Below are 18937 nucleotides of genomic sequence, written 5' to 3'. Positions count from 1 at the left end.
CTTCCCATTTCACTTTTTCTTTTCATTTATTCACATCATTTTAGTCCTTAAAAGACCCTGCCCAATTACTAGATCAGAGAGAGGCAACTAAGACTCTTTGTATCTCCCAAACGACCTTCCAGAATGGTTTATGGCATTATAATAAGAAAGTAAGAGTTTTGATTTTTCTATTATTAATATTTTGCTTTCAAGGAATTACAGGAAAAACCATATTACATGCCAGAAATACTTAAATTTTAAATATTTCATCTTAAGAGATGCCCTCATGTAATGTTTTTAATGCATTTGAGAAATTCAGGTGGTGGGGAAAAGTACAACATAGACGTTAGATGTTTTGAGTGGGAGAAGTGCACTGGGGCCATTATTGAATCGGAATTATTATGCACTTAAATATATAGAAAAAAGAACGAAATGAGTATTAAACTATGCAAATTCATCCCTTTAATCTTTATTTGCGTGACTACATTTTATGCAGTTGTAACCTTAATGTATATATTTGGTATTTTTTTCAAACATGAATTGATTAGACATTGTTGCTATTTTGTTATCTATTTTGTTAACATAAGAACTTCCTGTGTTATATCAGATTTTTTTTTTTTCCTGAGACGGAGTTTTGCTCTTGTTGCTGCCCAGGCTTGAGTGCAATTGTAGATCTCGGCTCACCACAACCTCCGCCTCCTGGGTTCAAGCGATTCTCCTGCCTCAGCCTACCGAGTAGCTGGGATTACAGGTGCCCGCCACCACGCCCAGATAATTTTTGTATTTTTAGTAGAGACAAGGTTTCACTATGTTAGCCAGGCTGGTCTCGAACTCCTGACCTCAGGTGATCCACCCACCTTGGCCTCCCAAAGTGCTGGGATTACAGGCCTGAGCCACTGCGCCCGGCCTCTATGTCAGATCTTAATTAGCCATTTCCTGTTAGTTAGAATCCTGTGCCGCTCCTTCTTGCCTTTTACAGTGTTTGGATAATATGCTGTGGATACCTTTGTGCACTCATTTCTTTATTCAGGTCATACCACTGAAACATACTCCCCAGAATAAAATTGATGATGAAAAGATAGGAACAATTTTATAGCTTGTCTTACATATTGCAAGATTTTGCACTGCATTGATGTGTTGTTAACTTTGCATGTTTCTTTTTAAGCTCTCCTTGGAGAGTTTAAATTTTCAGTACACTCCACAGGGTGGCCAAAGGAGAACTGGTTCGTCATTGAGTGTAAGTTCAGTTAAAAACAACAATCTGGCTCAGAGTTGAACACAAAGAATCCAATAAATATTAATGGGTTAATTTTCAGGTACCTTAGCCTTGACTTTCCTGTTTTCCAGATTTCCCTTCCTTTTCCTTTTCGGTATCTACTTCATTATTTAAATGGGCAATTTCGGGTTAGGCAGTTCTGGATAGCGGTGCCCTTCCTGTGCACCCGTTCTGGAACCTCTCTCGCCCTTCTGCTGTGCGAGGAAACCCAATTCACAGCCGTCATCGCCACTGAAGTTACACCCAGGGGTCGCTTCAAGAAGGAAACGTTTTCTGTAAGAATTTCTATGCCAGTGAATTGGGGAAGGTTTTAAAGATAACGGAATTTGCCACGCTTTTCTGCCAAACAATTCGACGTTGTGTAAATCGCAGCAATTCCGGGAAGGACTAACGACGTCCGTGGATGATTCTGCGGCTCACAGGCACACAGGACGCTCTGGGTTTACCCTCTCGGGTCCCGACGGCACGACAGGTGCGAAGCCTGCCCGGGGAAGCAGGGCTTGTTGTCCGCGCAGACCCACGTGCAGCGCTGGGGACCGTCCGTGGCCCCGACCCCCACCCTCGAGGCGCGGAAGGCGGCCGCCAGCAGGTTCTCGGTGCCCGCGAAAGCCGGCGCAGGGGCGGGGCTGTGGGAGGGGGCGGGGCCTGCTGCGCGTCACTGCTGTCGTAGTCGCCGGACCGGGTCGTCGCGGCCGCCGAACCGGGGAGCGGGGGGCCGGGGTGAGCGCTAAGATGGCCGCCCCGGCTCGGGCTGGTGAGTGTGCTGGAGGGCGCGCGGCCGCGGCGATTGGCGGAGTGAGGACCCCTGCGGGAGCGGACGTGCGACGGCAGCCCCCGGGGCCGGGAGGCACCTGGGGGCGTATTCCCGCCGCGCAGGGCGCTGGGGGGGTCCTGAGAGAGGGAGAGACTGGGGCTGCGGGCGCGCGGAGGGGAGCGAGCCGAGGGGCGCGCGGCGGCGACGCGTCCGGCGAATTTTGAATTGGTCCCCCTGGGAAGTTTCGGTGGGTTCTGCGGCGCTCCGACCCTGTCCCGGCGGCCGCCTCAGAGTGCCAGGAGATGCTGCGGCCAGGCGCAGGGGGCTGGAGGGGGCGAGCTGGGGGAGAACGGGCGCGTGCGAGGGCTTCGGGGACGCGAAGGGGCTTCGCGCTGATCCCGGCACAAGCGTCGCGGAGAGGCGGGCGCGGGGCTGGCACGGGCTGGGCGCTGTGTGGAGCACGCAACGCCCGGGTCCAGCCGCATCCTTCCCGCCGCCCGGATTACCGCGAGGTGATGCTCGAAGCCCCGGGGCGCTTCGGGAGGGCGGTTGTGGCGCTCGGTTGAGGAGGAATGCGCTTCCCGGCGTCTTGCCCGCCTTCTCACCATCGATCGGTCCCCGCGCTGCCGGCACCTGCTGCCGCTTAAAGCTTGAAAATCAGCTTCCTAAAGCCATTCCCGATGGCCTTCGATGGGAAAGAATGCCATATGGCTGAATTCATTATGGGGGATAAGAAATATGTCAGTGTGGGCGGAGGGGAACCTGTTAATAGGTTCAAATTTAAGAGTAGGTGAGACACCATCCTCCGCCCCCATGAAAAAAGAAAGTGAAATATAGTAACTGTTTCAAATGCAAGGTTGAGCTGTTGTTAAATTCTACTGGTAGCTCGCAGTTTTTATACTGGAAGCAAAACCATTTGGAAACCTTTGGGAGATTCACTTTCTCCTCAGACCAGTCCTCAAGTCCCCCACTCCCGCCACCTTTTAAGCCTTAATTGTTGTATCTGGGCAAGTAACGGGGATTGTGAAATTTGCATGGAAATAAGACCTTCAGGTCCTGCACTTGAATTCCTTATTATCTGTTAAGTAGCTGCCTGTGGGGGTGAAAGTAGGGGTGGTGACTTTTGGGCCTGGAATTCCATTTTGAGTTGTGTTCAAAACGAGCATTTGGTGTAAACAAGGAAAAAGAATGGGCTGTTCACTGTGGTGAAATTCGGAAAGCCAAATAGAAGTTAAGCACATGCTTATAGAATATTTCATAATCTCAGTGAGATTCAGTATTCAGTTGAATCTTGAAAGAGATGAAAATTTGTATTCTTGGAACTCTAATCGTTTTGTCCTTAATTTAGCATCTCAGGATATTTTAAAGAGCGTTTAAATGTTTTGGCACATTCAAGTTTTCTCTCCCCATTCTATCTTTTTTCATACTAGCCATTAGTTTTGCATACGTTGGATGTCAGATTTTTCAGTCCAGTATTTATCACTGTGGACTATCCAAATTCAAATGTAGAGATATTCTAATATTGAACAGTTAGTCCGGTGCATACAGTTTAGAAAGCTGAAATATTTTGACTTTGTGTATCAGTCCTGTTTTTCTTCCCAAATGTTAATTGTTTGAGATTTTTTAGCTTAAAAAATTTTAAGTGATAAATGAACCCGCATTTAGTATAATATACAATGGTATACACCTTTTGGAATATTTAAAATGGGAAATCTGTTGAAGATTTAGGTTAGATATTTGAAATAAATTTTCTACCCAGTTGTCTTTCTCCCTTTTCTACAGATTTATCTTTTCTGTACTACAAAAAAAGAAAGTGTCATATCCACTCTACCAAACTTCTCCTCTACACACTTGAATCTATTACAGCGTTTTGGTGCATAAGAGAATTTTCTGCTCATTGGGTTGTTTGAGGGCAGAGTCTGTGTTTTATATGTGTATCTCTAGTACCCGACTAACTGCTTAACGTGGAGGAAAAACCCCTGTGTAAATTTGTTGAATTGGGGTTTTGAATGGTAGAGGATACAGAAATTTGGCTGCTTGGTAGCCAAAAAAAAAAAAAAAAAAAAAAAAAAAAAAAAAAACACGTGCTTTGAAGTCTCTGTCCTTCCTGCAGTGTTAGGCAGAACAAACGTGGGTGCCAGATTCTAATGGAGTTGTCTGGTCCAGGGAGATTAGCGAGAGGCTGGGGCATGGGCTCAGGAGTCTAATCAAGATAGGAAATAAATCGTGTGCCCGAATAATTCTCTGAATTCAGTAACGGGGGACAGTTTTGCTATTAGGCCCAGCCTAAATAGGTGACAAATAACTGAAATACAGGAGGATTCTACAAATAATGGCTTTCTGGCTAAAAGATCATTGTAAAAGGTGTAACATATTCACAGCAATTTTAGATGCCATAAAAAACTTTATTAGGAAGAATTCATTTTTAATGGAGTTTTACGCGTCGTAGGAAAAAGGTAATTTGTAGTCTAACGATATACTTGCTAGGTCAGATCATAGATGTGCTGGAATGACAGAGTCTGGGCATTTTACACACAGAGTATTTGAATTCAGTTTTTCCGACCCTTGGTAGGATGCTCAGTATTATTCTGAATGTTTCTCCCACTGTTACGAAGTTAACTGCAGTAGATTGACGTGTAAATTTGTTGATGTGACACTGATGATAAATGTTTTGAAACAAAATTACTTGTTAAGTAGGGATGGGGGTGAGAAATTCAAATAACCCGGAGGCAGAAACTGCTTTCAGGAGCTTTATCTTACAACGTGTTCAACTAGATTCAATCTTTGCTTCAGGAGAGGCATGTTAGAGACATGAGGAAGGCCCAAGGGAAAAGGGTGTCCTTTATTGTTTAATGAGGAGTTTCAAGCGAGATCAGGGTAATTATAGATTCTAGATCTCTAAAGGAGGAAAGAATAACCAGGGCCTTTCTAGGGATAAAGGAAAGGAAATACATCATGATTGACATGGAGAGGTGCCAAAGCACATAATGGACATAATAGCATACCTAAGAGGGAGTAGGAAGGGTTTGAGAGCCCATTGTGTTCATTCGCTCAGTAATTTGTTCATTCAAAAATATTGAACCCCTTTCTGTGTACCAAGCACTGTGCTTGACCTTTGGCGTTTTACAAACATTTCTTAAGAGGACAGAATACTATGGTGGTTCCGTGAAGTAAATGGAAAATGGAAAATTGCTTATACGAGTGGGTAAGATTTACCCTAATTACTACAAACTATGGATAAAGTTGTTTTCATTCTTATCCAAATGAATTGTGGTGGTTAGTAATTCCTAAGGCCTACTTCCTACCGAAATTACCATTTCCTCCTATCTTTTATTATGGAAAATAACAAATCATACAACTTTTAATAGCCTGTAGAGGATCTGTTTAGTTTATTTGTTACTGTTTAAAGAAAAATGTTTTGTTACAAAAATCATCTTCATTAAAATAGTCAACATATTCTCCCTCTGGGAGATTTAAAGTTTTTTTTTTTGTTTTGTTTTTGTTTTTGTTTTTTAATGAGATGGTTACTGTGACACTTTTATTTTTAAATGTATTCTATTTTATGCCCAGTGGTACTTATATTTCTTCTTTCTTTAATAGAGTTAGAATGTATATGTGTTCCTGTAAAATATGAATGCCCATTTCTTATGAAAATAGTTTATATCCCAATTATGAAGAGTTTTAAAAATTAAACATTCACAATAAGATTTGTTAAAAACATCTTAACAAAAGATGTTTGGGAAGTGGTTAGTCATATATGAGAGTAGAAAAGTGTATATTGTTCCAAAGTTCAAAGGCTTTTATGTGCCATGTTAAGAAGTTTAGATTTAGCTTGTGGTCTTTCAAGACTTTAAACAATCTTAATATTTATAAAATCGTGGCTATTTTAGAAATACCTTAATATTGATAAAATTGTGGTTATAAGACACTAAGACATATAAAATGTAAATATTGTATGATGATTATTTGACTAAATATGAGCTATGGTGGGGGGAAGCTTCTTAATAGTGAATGAAAATGCTATCTCAGTGTCTTCAGATTTTAACATATAGATTAATTCTTTTTTTCTTTATTTTTCCACACTATACAGATGTATAGACTAATTCTTTTTAGGAATGTATTTTTGCCATTTCCCTCATTCTGTCACTTTATTAAATAGTAATTTAAATTGACTTTTTTGTGCATTTATTCTTCATGGTAACTTCCTGACTTTCATTAAAATATTTTTTTAAAGAAGGGATCTGAAAATTGAGCTACTGATTACGCCAATTAGATCTATATTACATTATTCATACCATTGACCTTTGGTACCTGATATCCTCTTGTAAGAACCTCCAGGGCTTACAGCTGTATCGTCCCTTTCCATGCTTTCTTTCCAAGTGTCTTCATAAACTGAGGTCGAAAGAGAGTGGTCGGCTGAAAAGTTTATTATGTCAAAGATAACTAAAATTGGCTGGGCGCGGTGGCTCACGCCTGTAATCCCAGCACTTTGGGAGGTCGAGGCGGGTGGATCACAAGGTCAGGAGATCAAGACCATCCTGGCTAACACGGTGAAACCCCGTCTCTACTAAAAAATACAAAAAATTAGCCGGGCATGGTGGCGGCGGGCACCTGTAGTCCCAGCTACTTGGGAGGCTGAGACAAGAGAATGGCGTGAACTCGGGAGGCGGAGCTTGCAGTGAGCCGAAATCGCGCCACTGCACTCCAGCCTGGACGACAGAGTGAGACTCCGTCTCAAAAAAAAAAAAAAAAAGATAACTAAAATTTACAGTGGAATGTTCGTTTGTTTGTTTTTGTTTTGTTTTGTTTTGGGTTTTTTGTTTGTTTGTTTTGTTTTGTTTTGTTTTTTGAGATGCAGTCTCCCTCTATCTCCCTGGCTGGAGTGCAGTGGCGCGATCTCGGCTCGCTGCAAACTCCACCTCCTGGGTTCACGCCATTCTTCTGCCTCAGCCTCCGGAGTAGCTGGGACTACAAGCGCCCGCCACCACGCCTGGCTAATTTTTTTGTATTTTTTGTAGAGACTGGGTTTCACTGTGTTAGCCAGGATGGTCTCGATCTCCTGACCTCGTGATCCGCCCGCCTCGGCCTCCCAAAGTGCTGGGATTACAGGCGTGAGCCACCACGCCCGGCCAAGGACTTACTGTTTTCAACCTCTGGTTTTTTTGTTTGTTTTTTTTTTTTGAGATGGAGTCTTGCTCTGTCACCCAGGCTGGAGTGCAGTGGCTCACTGCAACCTCCGCCTCCAGGGTTCAAGCGATTCTCCTGCCTCAGCCTCCCGAGTAGCTGGGATTATGGGTGCCCACCACCACAACCAGCTAATTTTTGTATTTTTAGTAGAGACAGGGTTTTCACCATGTTGGCCAGGATGGTCTCGAACTCCTCAGGTGATCTGCCCACCTTGGCCTCCCAAAGTGCTGGGATTACAAGCGTAAGCCACTGTGCCTGGCCTATTTTCAACCTCTGATTCAAATATCATAAAGAGGATGACCTGCAGTTAATGCTAGTTGGTTGCTCCAAGAATTTGGTAGCCTGAAAAAATATAGCTGTACATCTATACAATCTTCATAAAGCCCTGAGAGAATTTTTAGGTTAAAAGATGATGTTTGGGATATAGTCTTTTCCTGACCATAAGGAGCCTACCCAACAGTTAGGTGGCAGAGTAAGGATGTATGCAAACATAACACAAGGATTCACATTTGGCAAGTGGCATAATGTTAGCACAATCCAAAGTCCTTTAAGAAATTAAAGAAGGCTGGGCATAGTGTCTCATGCCTATAATTCCAACATTTTGGAAGGCCAAGGCGAGAGGATCACTTGAGGCCAGGAGTTTGAGACCAGCCTGGGCAAAATGATGAAACTCCATCTCTACAAAAAATATAAAAGTTAGCCAGGCATCGTGTCACACGCCTGTAATCCCAGCTACTTGGGAGGCTGAGGTGGGAGGATCACTTGAGCCTGCAACAACAGAGGTTGCAGTGAGCCAAGATCACACCACTGCAGTCCAGCCCGGGCAACAGAGTGAGACCCTGTCTCAAAAAAAAAAAAAAATGGAGATGATATTATTTTTGACTAAAAAGATTTTATGAAGGAGTTGGACCTTGGAGGATGAAGATGAGTTCTGGAGATTAGCTGGGGCTGACTTTTTGGCTGGCGTGCACATGACAAGTAGAAGGGTAAGATAGGTTAGAATCTGATTGTGGAGGATTTTGAAATCAAGACTGACAAATGTATATGTTTTTATTGAAATATTTGTCAAACTATTATGAAATTAGTCTCAATCAGCATTTTTTAAATGAAATGGAATATCAGCATACTTTTTTGTTTTGTTTTTTTGAGACAGGGTCTTGCACTTTTGCTGAGGCTGCAGTGCAGTGGCACCATCATGGCTCGCTGCAGCCTCGACCTCCCCATGCTTAGGTGATCCTCCCACCTCAGCCTCCCAAGTAGCTGGGCTTATAGGCACACGCAACTGTGCCAGGTAATTTTTGCATATTTTGTTTCACTATGTTGCCCAGGCTGCTCTTGAACTCCTGAGCTCAAGCAATCTGCCCACTTTGGCCTCCCAAATTGCTAGGACTTTGTATTCTGAGCATGAGCCACTGTGCCCAGCCGGAATTAATTATTCTTTTTTTTTTTTTTTTTAAACAGAGTTTCACTCTGTCGCCCAGGCTGGAGTGTAGTGGTGCCATCTTGGCTCACTGCAACCTCCACCTCCCAGGTTCAAGCAATTCTGCCTCAGCCTCCCGAGCAGCTGGGATTACAGGCACCTGCCGCCATGCCCGGCTAATTTTTTGTATTTTTAGTAGAGACAGGGTTTCACCATGTTGACCAGGCTGGTCTTGAACTCCTGACCTCAAATGATCTACCCGCCTTGGCCTCCCAAAGTGCTGAGATTATAGGCGTGAGCCACTGCTCCTGGCCCAGAATATGTTATTCTTTTTTTTTTTTTTTTTTTTTTGTGACGGAGTCTCACTCTGTTGCCCAGGCATGATCTCGGCTCACTGCAAGCTCCACCTCCTGGGTTCATGCCATTCTCCTGCCTCAGCCTCCTGAGTAGCTGGGACTACCGGCGCCCACCATCACACCCAGCTAATTTTTTTTTTTTTTTTTTTTGTATTTTTAGTAGAGAGGGAGTTTCACCGTGTTAGCCAGGATGGTCTCAATCTCCTGACCTCGTGATCCACCCGCCTCGGCCTCCAAAAGTGCTGGGATTACAGGCGTGAGCCACTGCGCCCAGCTACATTATTCTTTTAAGGATTGTTTGTAAAGCATTTGTTCCAGAGTGTGTGTGTTATGTGTGTACACCTATTTACTGGGGTGTGAGGTAAAATTTTTGAGTCTCAAAGTTCAAAAGCCTCTGCATTATTGAACTACAGGCAACTACTGGAGGATTTTAAGTAGAAGAGTTAAAGGCTCACACAAGCTGAGGGGAGCAGGGAATGGGTTATTATTGTGCCCATTAGGCACAGAGTTTAAGTTTTGCAAAATGAAAAGAGTTATGGAATGGATGGTTGTGCAACAAAGTAAATGTGTGTAATACTACTACACTGTACAGTTAAAAGTGGTGAAGATACATTTTGTTACGTGTATTTTACTAGAATTTTAAAAAGATAAAACAAATGGTGTTTTTGTTTGTTTGTTTGTTTGTTTTTGAGATGGAGTCTTGCTCTTTCGCCCAGGCTGTAGTGCAGTAGCGCAATCTTGGCTCACTGCAACCTCCACCTGCCAGGTTCAAGCAATTCTCCTGCCTCAGCCTCCCAAGTAGCTGGGACTACAGGCCCGCGCCACCATGCCCAGCTAATTTGTTGTATTTTTAGTAGAGACAGGGTTTCACCATGCTGGGCAGGCTGGTGTTGAACTCCTGACCTCATGATCCGCCTGCCTTGGCCTCCCAAAGTGCTGGGATTACAGGTGTGAGCCACTGCGCCTGGCCAAAACAAATGTTTTAAATTGCTACTTCCATGGGGAGATCAGGGGGAATTTTTTTTCCTCTCTTTCCCAATTTTTCTGTAATGAATATGTTTTGCTTTCATAATGAGGAAATTAAAATTATAATTTTTTCATCAAAAAAAGAGTTAAAGGCTCAGAGCAAACTTGAAGGTTAATTTGGTGGGATAGTATGCAGGAGAGAGTCCAGATGATGGGAGACCGGTTTGGAGGCTACCAAAATATTGTACTCCAGGAACAATATAATAAAATCCATGAGAGTGATAGCTGTGGAAATGAAAAGTAATAGAGACTTAGGGAACAATAACCCTAAGTATATAGGAGTAAAAAAGATGGGAGGGAGAGCAGGGTGTGGTGGCTCACGCCTGTAATCCCAGCACTTTGGGAGGCTGAGGGTGGGCAGATCGCCTGAGGCCAGGAGTTTGAGACCAGCCTGGCCAACATGGTGAAACCCCATCTGTACTAAAAATACAAAATTTGCCTTGCGTGGTGGCATGTGCCTGTAATCCCAGCTACTCGGGAGGCTGAGGCAGGAGAATCACTTGAACCCGGGAGGCAGAGGTTGCAGTGAGCCAAGATCACACCATTGCACTCCAGCCTGGGCAAAAAGACTGAAACTTCACTCAAAAAAAAAAAAAAAAAAAAAAAGATGGAAGGGAGGAGTAAAGAAAATCCTTAAGATTTCTAGCCTAGGTCCTAGAATGATAATATAGTATGTGTTAGAGAAAAATACTCGATAAAAAGCTAATTTGGGAAGGTAAGTTGCATAGGTAAGCTGACTTTGGGTTGTGCCTGAGACTGGTTCAGAAAGGTTAGGGCTAAGGATAAAGTCTGGGTAGTTAGCTGTCTAGAACTGATGATCAGACCTCTGCTGGAACCTCTGTAGGATGAGTTCATTATCAGAAGAGGTTTGAAGAGCTACAAAAATACAACAGGAAGGTATTACACTGCATGCTAAACTCTAGGTTGTAGGTTACAAAGGGCTGTAATTTGAGTAAATAGAAATTAATTTCAGAGAGTCCTCACTGTGGTGAGTATAAGCAGTTTTATGCTGTCGAACTGTAACAAGTTAAATATATTACCTATGATATTTGATTTTGGAGTTTGATGTATACTGTTGATTAAAAATCCCTTATAAGATCATCTATTTCTCTCCTAATCATTTTAGCTTTTTGTTTAATAAATGCTTCAATGATATACTGATTCTACATAAAATTAGCTTTCAATAAGTCAAATATAGTTATTTAACTTTAGAGATTTGCTGAAGGGAATTTTTAAAATGCATGCTCAGTCATAGGTGTGAAAAGTATGAAGAGCTAGAATGGCTTTCTTTGAACAAATTAAATTTTTTATTGTCTTTTTGCACTGAAGAATGATAAAAAAGCTTTCAGAATATTTATAAACACATCTGTCTTTAAAAATGAAAATAGTATACTTGGTGTTTAAAAAGCCATTTCATTGGGCCGGGCGCGGTGGCTCATGCCTGTAATCCCAGCACTTTGGGAGGCCGAGGCAGGCAGATCACGAGGTCAGGAGACTATCCTGGCTAACATGGTGAAACCCTGTCTCTACTAAAAATACAAAAAAATTAGCTGGCCATGGTGGCGGGCGCCTGTAGTCCCACCTACTCGGGAGGCTGAGGCAGGAGAATGGTGTGAACCCAGGAGGCAGAGCTTGCAGTGAGCCTAGGTCGCACCACTGCACTCCAGCCTGGTCGACAGAGCAAGACTCCGTCTCAAAAAAAAAGAGCCATTTCATTGACAAGTCACACTGGTGAAAAAAGAAAAAGAAGAAAAAAGCCATTTGATAGCTACTAATTTGAATTTGGAGTGTGAAACATTTTTTAAATGCATGAGAATTATAGCATAGTTTTAATCCTTATAGATTTCATTCCAAGCATCCTGTTTGTAAGGTGCTATTATATTGGTACAGGTAATATTTTGTCAGAATCTGCATGAGGGATATAAAAATGTTTTATCAGGTAATACCTCTTTAAAATGAATATACTGCCAAAAATCATACATCCAATCTGCTGATGCCAGAGCTAATGGATAGCTTCACAGCGGTGGATTAGCAAATGAAAAGAGGTGCTCTGAACCCAGTAGAGGAATATAGGAAGTGTCAAGAAAATACTCCCATCCTCCTTTCTTTCCTCCAAGATCTTAGATCTTTGTGTGATGAGGCCCCTTTGGGGATACCCTAGTTACTGTGTGAGTTACAGGAGATCTCTGGAGACAGCAGCCTGGCTCTGCAGCTCCTGCTTTCCGCCATGCCCTTGCCTCTGTTGTCTACCCCTTACTGATTTCTTTCATAAGTAGACAGGGTAAGTGGGCCCCCTGCCCTAAAATATTAATCTCGTGATCTGTCATTCCACTATTCTGGTTTCATGTCTATTTTTAAAAAGATTTTATCTTTGAGAGACCCCCTTTTAAAATGCAAATTCCCCTGGGAGAGGTCAGACCTTAGTTCTTAGCTAACATCTTGATTATCTGTTAGTACCTTAGCTGGGCTTAGTACACATTTGGCTGAGAAGAAGGAATCCCTGGCTAAAAGTGATCAACTAGAAGGAAACTAGCATTTATAATAATAATTTATTATTATTTTATTACTATTGGCAGCTAAGATGTACTCAGGGCCATATTATTAAGTGCCAGGAGTTGTTCTAAGTTAATTCCCTCAACAACTCTATTGGTATTATTACCACTGTTACTTTACAGATAAGAAAACTGAGGTATGTAGCACATAATTTATGGTCACATGGTAAATCCTGTCAAGTGTTAAACTCAGGGATTTAGATTCCAGGGTGTGTTCGCTCACCGTTTTAGTGTAATCCCTCTCTTCTACCGTGATGTCTCTCAGATAGATGAAATCTAATCAAGATTTCACCCTTTTCACAATTTTGTATCAAATAGAATGATGTGTTTAATTATAGATGCCACTTCCCTTTGAAGGTCAAATACTTTGTTATTATCTAAATAGATTTTTTAGCAATAGCTTCAATGAAACAGGTACTTTTTTTGTATTCAAGGGAATTTGCAGAGTAGAGAAAGGAGTAAAGAGGCTAGTGTACAATTTAGCACATACTTAACACTATCTGAGCTGTTTTTATTTAAAACATGTTATTTTTACAATTTTGAAAGTATAGATTAATAAAGAAAGTATAGTAATTTGCAGTCCCATTACCCAGAGATAACCTCAGAATAAATGTATTCTCACCAGGCTTTTTTCTACTGAGCCTTTTCTGAAAGTGTTAACTCATTCTGCGTCTTTAAAATTTTGGAATGAAATGATCTTTTTTGCTGGCATTTCCTTCTTCATCTCTGCAAGGATGTTGAACTAATAATTATTTTCAGCCTGGCATGGTGGCTCACGCCTGTAATCCCAGCACTTTGGGAGGCCAAGGCAGGCAGATCACACGGTCAGGAGCTCAAGACTAGCCTGGCCAACATGGTGAAACCCTGTCTCTACTAAAAATACAAAAATTAGGTGGACATGGTGACGTATGCCTGTAATCCCAGCTACTCGGGAGGCTGAGGCAGGAGAATCGCTTGAACCCAGGAGGTGGAGGTTGCAGTGAGCTAAGATAGCACCACTGCGCTCCAGCCTGGGCGACAGAGTGAGACTCTGTCTCAAAAAATAAAATAATGTAAAAATTATTTTCTATGATTTGCTAGAAACATGTTTAACTAAATTTTCTCTGTATTCATTTTATCATTTTGAATAAAAGGTAATACGGAGTCTTGGATTCTTCCCTTAACCTCCAAATTGAGTAAGTTTTCTCAACCAATGTTTGTTAAGCACTAATTCTACCTCTGCCCCTTTCTTCAAAACTGCTATACTCCTGCAGCTTTAATTTCCTTATAATTTCTGGACTGCTAGTCTCTCTTAATCACTCGTCCCTTCTCCAGAGCTCTTTGTAATTCAGATCCCTCTGTAACCCACAGATCTGATCATATCATCCTCCTCTACAGATTTCTTCAGTGACTCTATGTTGCTCATAGGCCCTAGAAGCAAGCTTGGGGATGATTAGGGCAAGTAATTCTCTGAGTCCCAGGTACCAGCGAGTGGCCTTAGAAGAGGAGTTGCTGGTGTGCGCAGACTTCAGGTGGCCACATGCCCTTGGCCTTGGTGACTACACATTAATAGAGGAGGGCCACAGCAAGGATCCCCTAAAGTGGTTGTTTAGGTCTAGATGCAGACCATGCTACTGTGTGTTGAGAGTAGACTGTTGGTGGCAGTAAGGACAGAAGTGGAGAGACCATCTGGGAGCCTTACTGCAGTAATCCAGGTAAGACTTGATTGTAGCTTGGATCAGGCTGGTGGCAGTAGAGGCACTAAGTAAGTCAGATTCTCAGTATATTTTGAAGGTAGAATCAATCATTTTTCCTGAAGGATTGATTTAGAGAGAAAGAGTCAAGGATGACTCTAAGGTTTCTTACCTCAGTACAGAAAGATGTGGGATAGTGGAATATATTAATCACTGATGTCTCAATTTTGCCATTAGCAACTATTGTCAAATCCTAGGTGTTCTAATAAAGTACCATATTTGACCAGATTTTAAACCTCTGGAAATTTTTAGAGAGAGAAGTAAATTTAAAATGTGCACTTAAAACCTGTGAAATGGGGGCTGGGCACGGTGGCTCACGCCTGTAATCCTAGCACTTTGGGAGGGTTAGGCGGGTGGATCACTTGAGGCCAGGAGTTCGAGACCAGCCTGGGCAACATGGTGAAACTATGTCTGTACCAAAAATACAAAAATTAGCCAGGCATAATGGCACGTGCCTGTGGTCTCAGCTACTGGGGACGCTGAGGTGGGAGAATCGCTTGAACCTGGGAGGTGGAGGTTGCAGTCAGCTGAGACTGCACCACTGCAGTCCAGCCTAGGTGACAGAATAAGACCCTATCTCAAAAAAAAAAAAAAGGGGGGGAAAAAAAGAAAAGAAAGAAACGTGAACATGTGAGAGTTGGGACTGGTCAGTACCTGATACCTAAAAATTAAGGAGTGAATATGAGATTTTACAAAAAGAGGTAGGAAGGAACCAAAAATCAACTGCTTTTGCAGTTTTCCTAAGGCCTGGAGGTGGCACTTGCAGGTACCATTGAAATTCACAGTTTCAACTGCCCTAAAAATTTAATGCCTTGGTCATGATACATAGGGTGTTTTTAGTGTTCCGTAACGAAGTCTCCACCCAAACCCTGAAATTTGTCTTTGATTTGTATTAAATCAATGAAAAAAGTGTTTTGTGATCACGACTTTTTAAGTAAGATTTCTGTTCATTACATGTAAATAACTTACAGCAGAAGTGTTCCTGACTTTAACTGATAAAGGAACAAGTTCTGTGTCAAAAATCACATAAGCTTTTTTTAAAAAATAAGCTTATAATTTCAGATAGGTTTAGGCCTGCTAGAATGTAATAAAAGCTTATTGCCACCCACTTCATAGTCTTCCTTTTTTTCTCTTTATTTCCTTGTATGTTTCTGAGAATATTCAAATACAAAAGCACATTCTCTTCTTCTGTCTTTGTCTTTCCCTGAAGCCAGCTGTGAAGTCTGCTCGGCCTCAGAGTATGTTATAGAGCCGTGAATTAAAGGCAATTATTGATTGACGAAATGGAAAAAAATAAGTTAATGGTAATATGATTTATTTAAATAGGGTAATAAGATTTGTTCACTATAGCTACAATTAAAACTACCTTATTTATTGAGCATTTACCATGTGTCAGATAAATATTCTCTCTCAGTTCTTCAACAATTCAATTGAAGTTGGTATGATTTTCCCTCTTTTACAGACGGTTTAGAGAAGTTAAAACATTTGCTCAAAATCATACATTTAACAGTGTGTGGCAAAGGTACAATTCAAACCTACGTTTTTCTGCCTTAAAACTTACCTTTTCATCTTTGATTATGCTTTATTAACTCCACATAAGGCTCAGAATGTTTATAAATATTTGTGAGATATATTTGGGTCTTGCCAACCCCTGTCTTTAAGAAAAGGGGCCAGGCACAGTGGTTCACGCCTGTAATCCCAGCACTTTGGGAGGCCAAGGCGGGTAGATGACCCGAGCTCAGGAGTTCAAGACCAGCCTGGGCAACATGACGAAACCCTGTCTCTAGTAAAAATACGAAAAACAAATTAGCTGCATGTGGTGGTGCACTCCTATAATCCCAGCTACTCGGGAGGCTGAGGCACGACAATCACGTGAGCCCAGGAGGCAGAGGTTGCCGTGAGCTGAGATCACACCACTGCACTCCAGCCTGGGCCACAGAGCAAGACTCTGTCTCAAAAAAAAAAAAAAAAGGGAATGCAGTTTTGGAAACTGCCCTCAGACTACTGGATAAAAAGGATAGATCTTAAGCTATTTCAGTGGAAAGTGATTACTACTCATATTTCACCACTAGATGGTGGCAGAAAGTTAAAAACAAAAGCTAAAGGCGACTCAGAGAAAGTGAAGTGTCTGTGCTTTCAGAGCAAGGTGGATGTGAGGTTAGGGAAGTTTACAGAGGGAAATGTGAGAACTGCCAATGGTATTATGATAAGCAGCCTAGAAATTGGGAGCAGAGGACACAAATCTTTATTATTCTTGGGAAAAAATATGAAAAATATTAGCGTCTTGTTATTAACACTTGACATTGTTCTGTTTAGTTTTCAGATGCTTCAAGTGTTGTGAACAGAGACTTGTTTGGATTATGCATTTCTCAGCTAGACTAAATAAATGCTAGCAATGGATAAGTGCAAACATGTTGGGCAGCTGCGGCTTGCTCAAGACCATTCCAGCCTCAACCCTCAGAAATGGCACTGTGTGGACTGCAATACGACCGAGTCCATTTGGGCTTGCCTTAGCTGCTCCCATGTTGCCTGTGGAAGATACATTGAAGAGCATGCACTCAAGCACTTTCAAGAAAGCAGTCATCCTGTTGCATTGGAGGTGAATGAGATGTATGTTTTTTGCTACCTTTGTGATGATTATGTTCTGAATGATAATGCAACTGGAGACCTGAAGTTACTACGAAGTACATTAAGTGCCATCAAAAGTCAAAATTATCACTGCACAACTCGTAGTGGGAGGTTTTTACGGTCCGTGGGTACAAGTGATGATTCTTATTTCTTATATGACAGTGCCCAATCTCTGCTTCAAAATGAAGATCAAATGTATACTGCTCTTTGGCACAGGAGAAGGATACTAATGGGTAAAATCTTTCGAACATGGTTTGAACAATCACCCATTGGAAGAAAAAAGCAAGAAGAACCATTTCAGGAAAAAATAGTAGTAAAAAGAGAAGTAAAGAAAAGACGGCAAGAATTGGAGTATCGAGTTAAAGCAGAATTGGAAAGTATGCCTCCAAGAAAGAGCTTACGTTTACAAGGGCTCGCTCAGTCGACCATAATAGAAATAGTTTCTGTTCAGGTGCCAGCACAAACGCCAGCATCACCAGCAAAAGATAAAGTACTCTCTACCTCAGAAAATGAAAGATCTCAAAAAGTCAGTGACTCCTCAGTTAAACGAAGGCCAATAGTAACTCCTGGTGTAACAGGATTGAGAAATTTGGGAAATACTTGCTATATGAATTCTGTTCTTCAGGTGTTGAGTCATTTACTTATTTTTCGACAATGTTTTTTAAAGCTTGATCTGAACCAATGGCTGGCTATGACTGCTAGCGAGAAGACAAGATCTTCTTGTAAGCATCCACTAGTCACAGATACAGTAGTATATCACATGAATGAATGTCAGGAAAAAGATACAGGTTTTGTTCGCTCCAGACAATCAAGTCTGTCATCAGGACTAAGTGGTGGAGCATCAAAAAGTAGAAAGATGGAACTTATTCAGCCAAAGGAGCCAACCTCACAGTACATTTCTCTTTGTCATGAATTGCATACTTTGTTCCAAGTCATGTGGTCTGGAAAGTGGGCGTTGGTCTCACCATTTGCTATGCTACACTCAGTGTGGAGACTCATTCCTGCCTTTCGTGGTTACGCCCAACAAGACGCTCAGGAATTTCTTTGTGAACTTTTAGATAAAATACAACGTGAATTAGAGACAACTGGTACCAGTTTACCAGCTCTTATCCCCACTTCTCAAAGGAAACTCATCAAACAAGTTCTGAATGTTGTAAATAACATTTTTCATGGACAACTTCTTAGTCAGGTATGGATTTTTTAAAATCTTATTTTCATCATGGGGAGTTCATAAAGTGTAGCCTATAAAAAGGCATATTCTATGTATATCTAGTGTGTTGAGCTAGTACCATTTTCAGGTCAAAATAGATTGTTTTTATAAATATGTATAGAGAAATCAGCTCACTCATTTACAATTCCTTCTTTCATGAATCATTGGAAGTAGTTTTGCATCCATGGTAACAAAAGCTTTTGGAGGGAGGGAGAAATCAGGAGACGGAGCTCTCTAGGTTACCAATATTACATTCATTATCTGAGGGATTGAGAAGAGGAGGGTTTAATCCCAGAGGGAACGGATTTAAAGATGCTGCTATTCTCGGGATGAAAATGGTGCACATGGCCGGGCGTGGGGGCTCACGCCTATAATCCCAGCACTTTGGGAAGCCAAGGCGGGTAGATCACCTGAAGTCAGGAGTTCAAGACCAGCCTGACCAACATGGTGTAACCCCGTCTCTACTAAAAATACAAAAGTCAGCTGAGTGTGGTGGCAGACGCCTGTAATCTCAGCTACTTGGGAGGCTGAGTCAGAAGAATCGCTTGAACCCAGGAGGTGGAGGTTGCAATGAGCTGAGATCACGCCATTGCACTCCAGCCTGGGTGACAGAGCGAGACTCCGTCTCAAAAAAAAAAACCCACCAAAAAAAGAAAGAAAATGGTGCACACTTGAGCAATTTCAGGGACCAAGGAGTAGCCCTGGCCTCCAGGGCTGTAATGGCTGTAATGGCTTTTCCTTTCTATTTTTTATTTTTTTTATAGAAACAAGGTCTCCCTGTGTTGCCTAGGCTGGTCTCAAACTCCTGGGCTCAAG

At 42.0% G+C, this 18937-nt stretch overlaps 1 protein-coding gene across 18 annotated transcripts in view; it reads left to right on the top strand.

The window, feature by feature from the left end:
- USP44 (ubiquitin specific peptidase 44) overlaps positions 1-18937 on the top strand; it is a 34744-nt gene that overhangs the window by 706 nt on the left and 15101 nt on the right. For 2 of the 18 annotated variants that reach the window (XM_054441943.2, XM_054441947.2), the window contains exon 2: positions 16600-18100. In XM_054441943.2, coding sequence (XP_054297918.1) covers positions 16670-18100 — 1431 coding nt within the window. In that variant the 5' untranslated portion in view covers positions 16600-16669. The other 16 variants (XM_063646587.1, XM_063646590.1, XM_063646589.1 and 13 more) reach the window with 16 other exon arrangements.

The sequence above is a fragment of the Pongo pygmaeus genome, chromosome 10 (genome assembly GCF_028885625.2).
Source record: "Pongo pygmaeus isolate AG05252 chromosome 10, NHGRI_mPonPyg2-v2.0_pri, whole genome shotgun sequence".
Taxonomy (NCBI): Eukaryota; Metazoa; Chordata; class Mammalia; order Primates; family Hominidae; genus Pongo; species Pongo pygmaeus.
The sequence above is the reverse complement of the archived record's forward strand: the minus strand, read 5'-3'. Positions and strand labels throughout refer to the sequence as shown.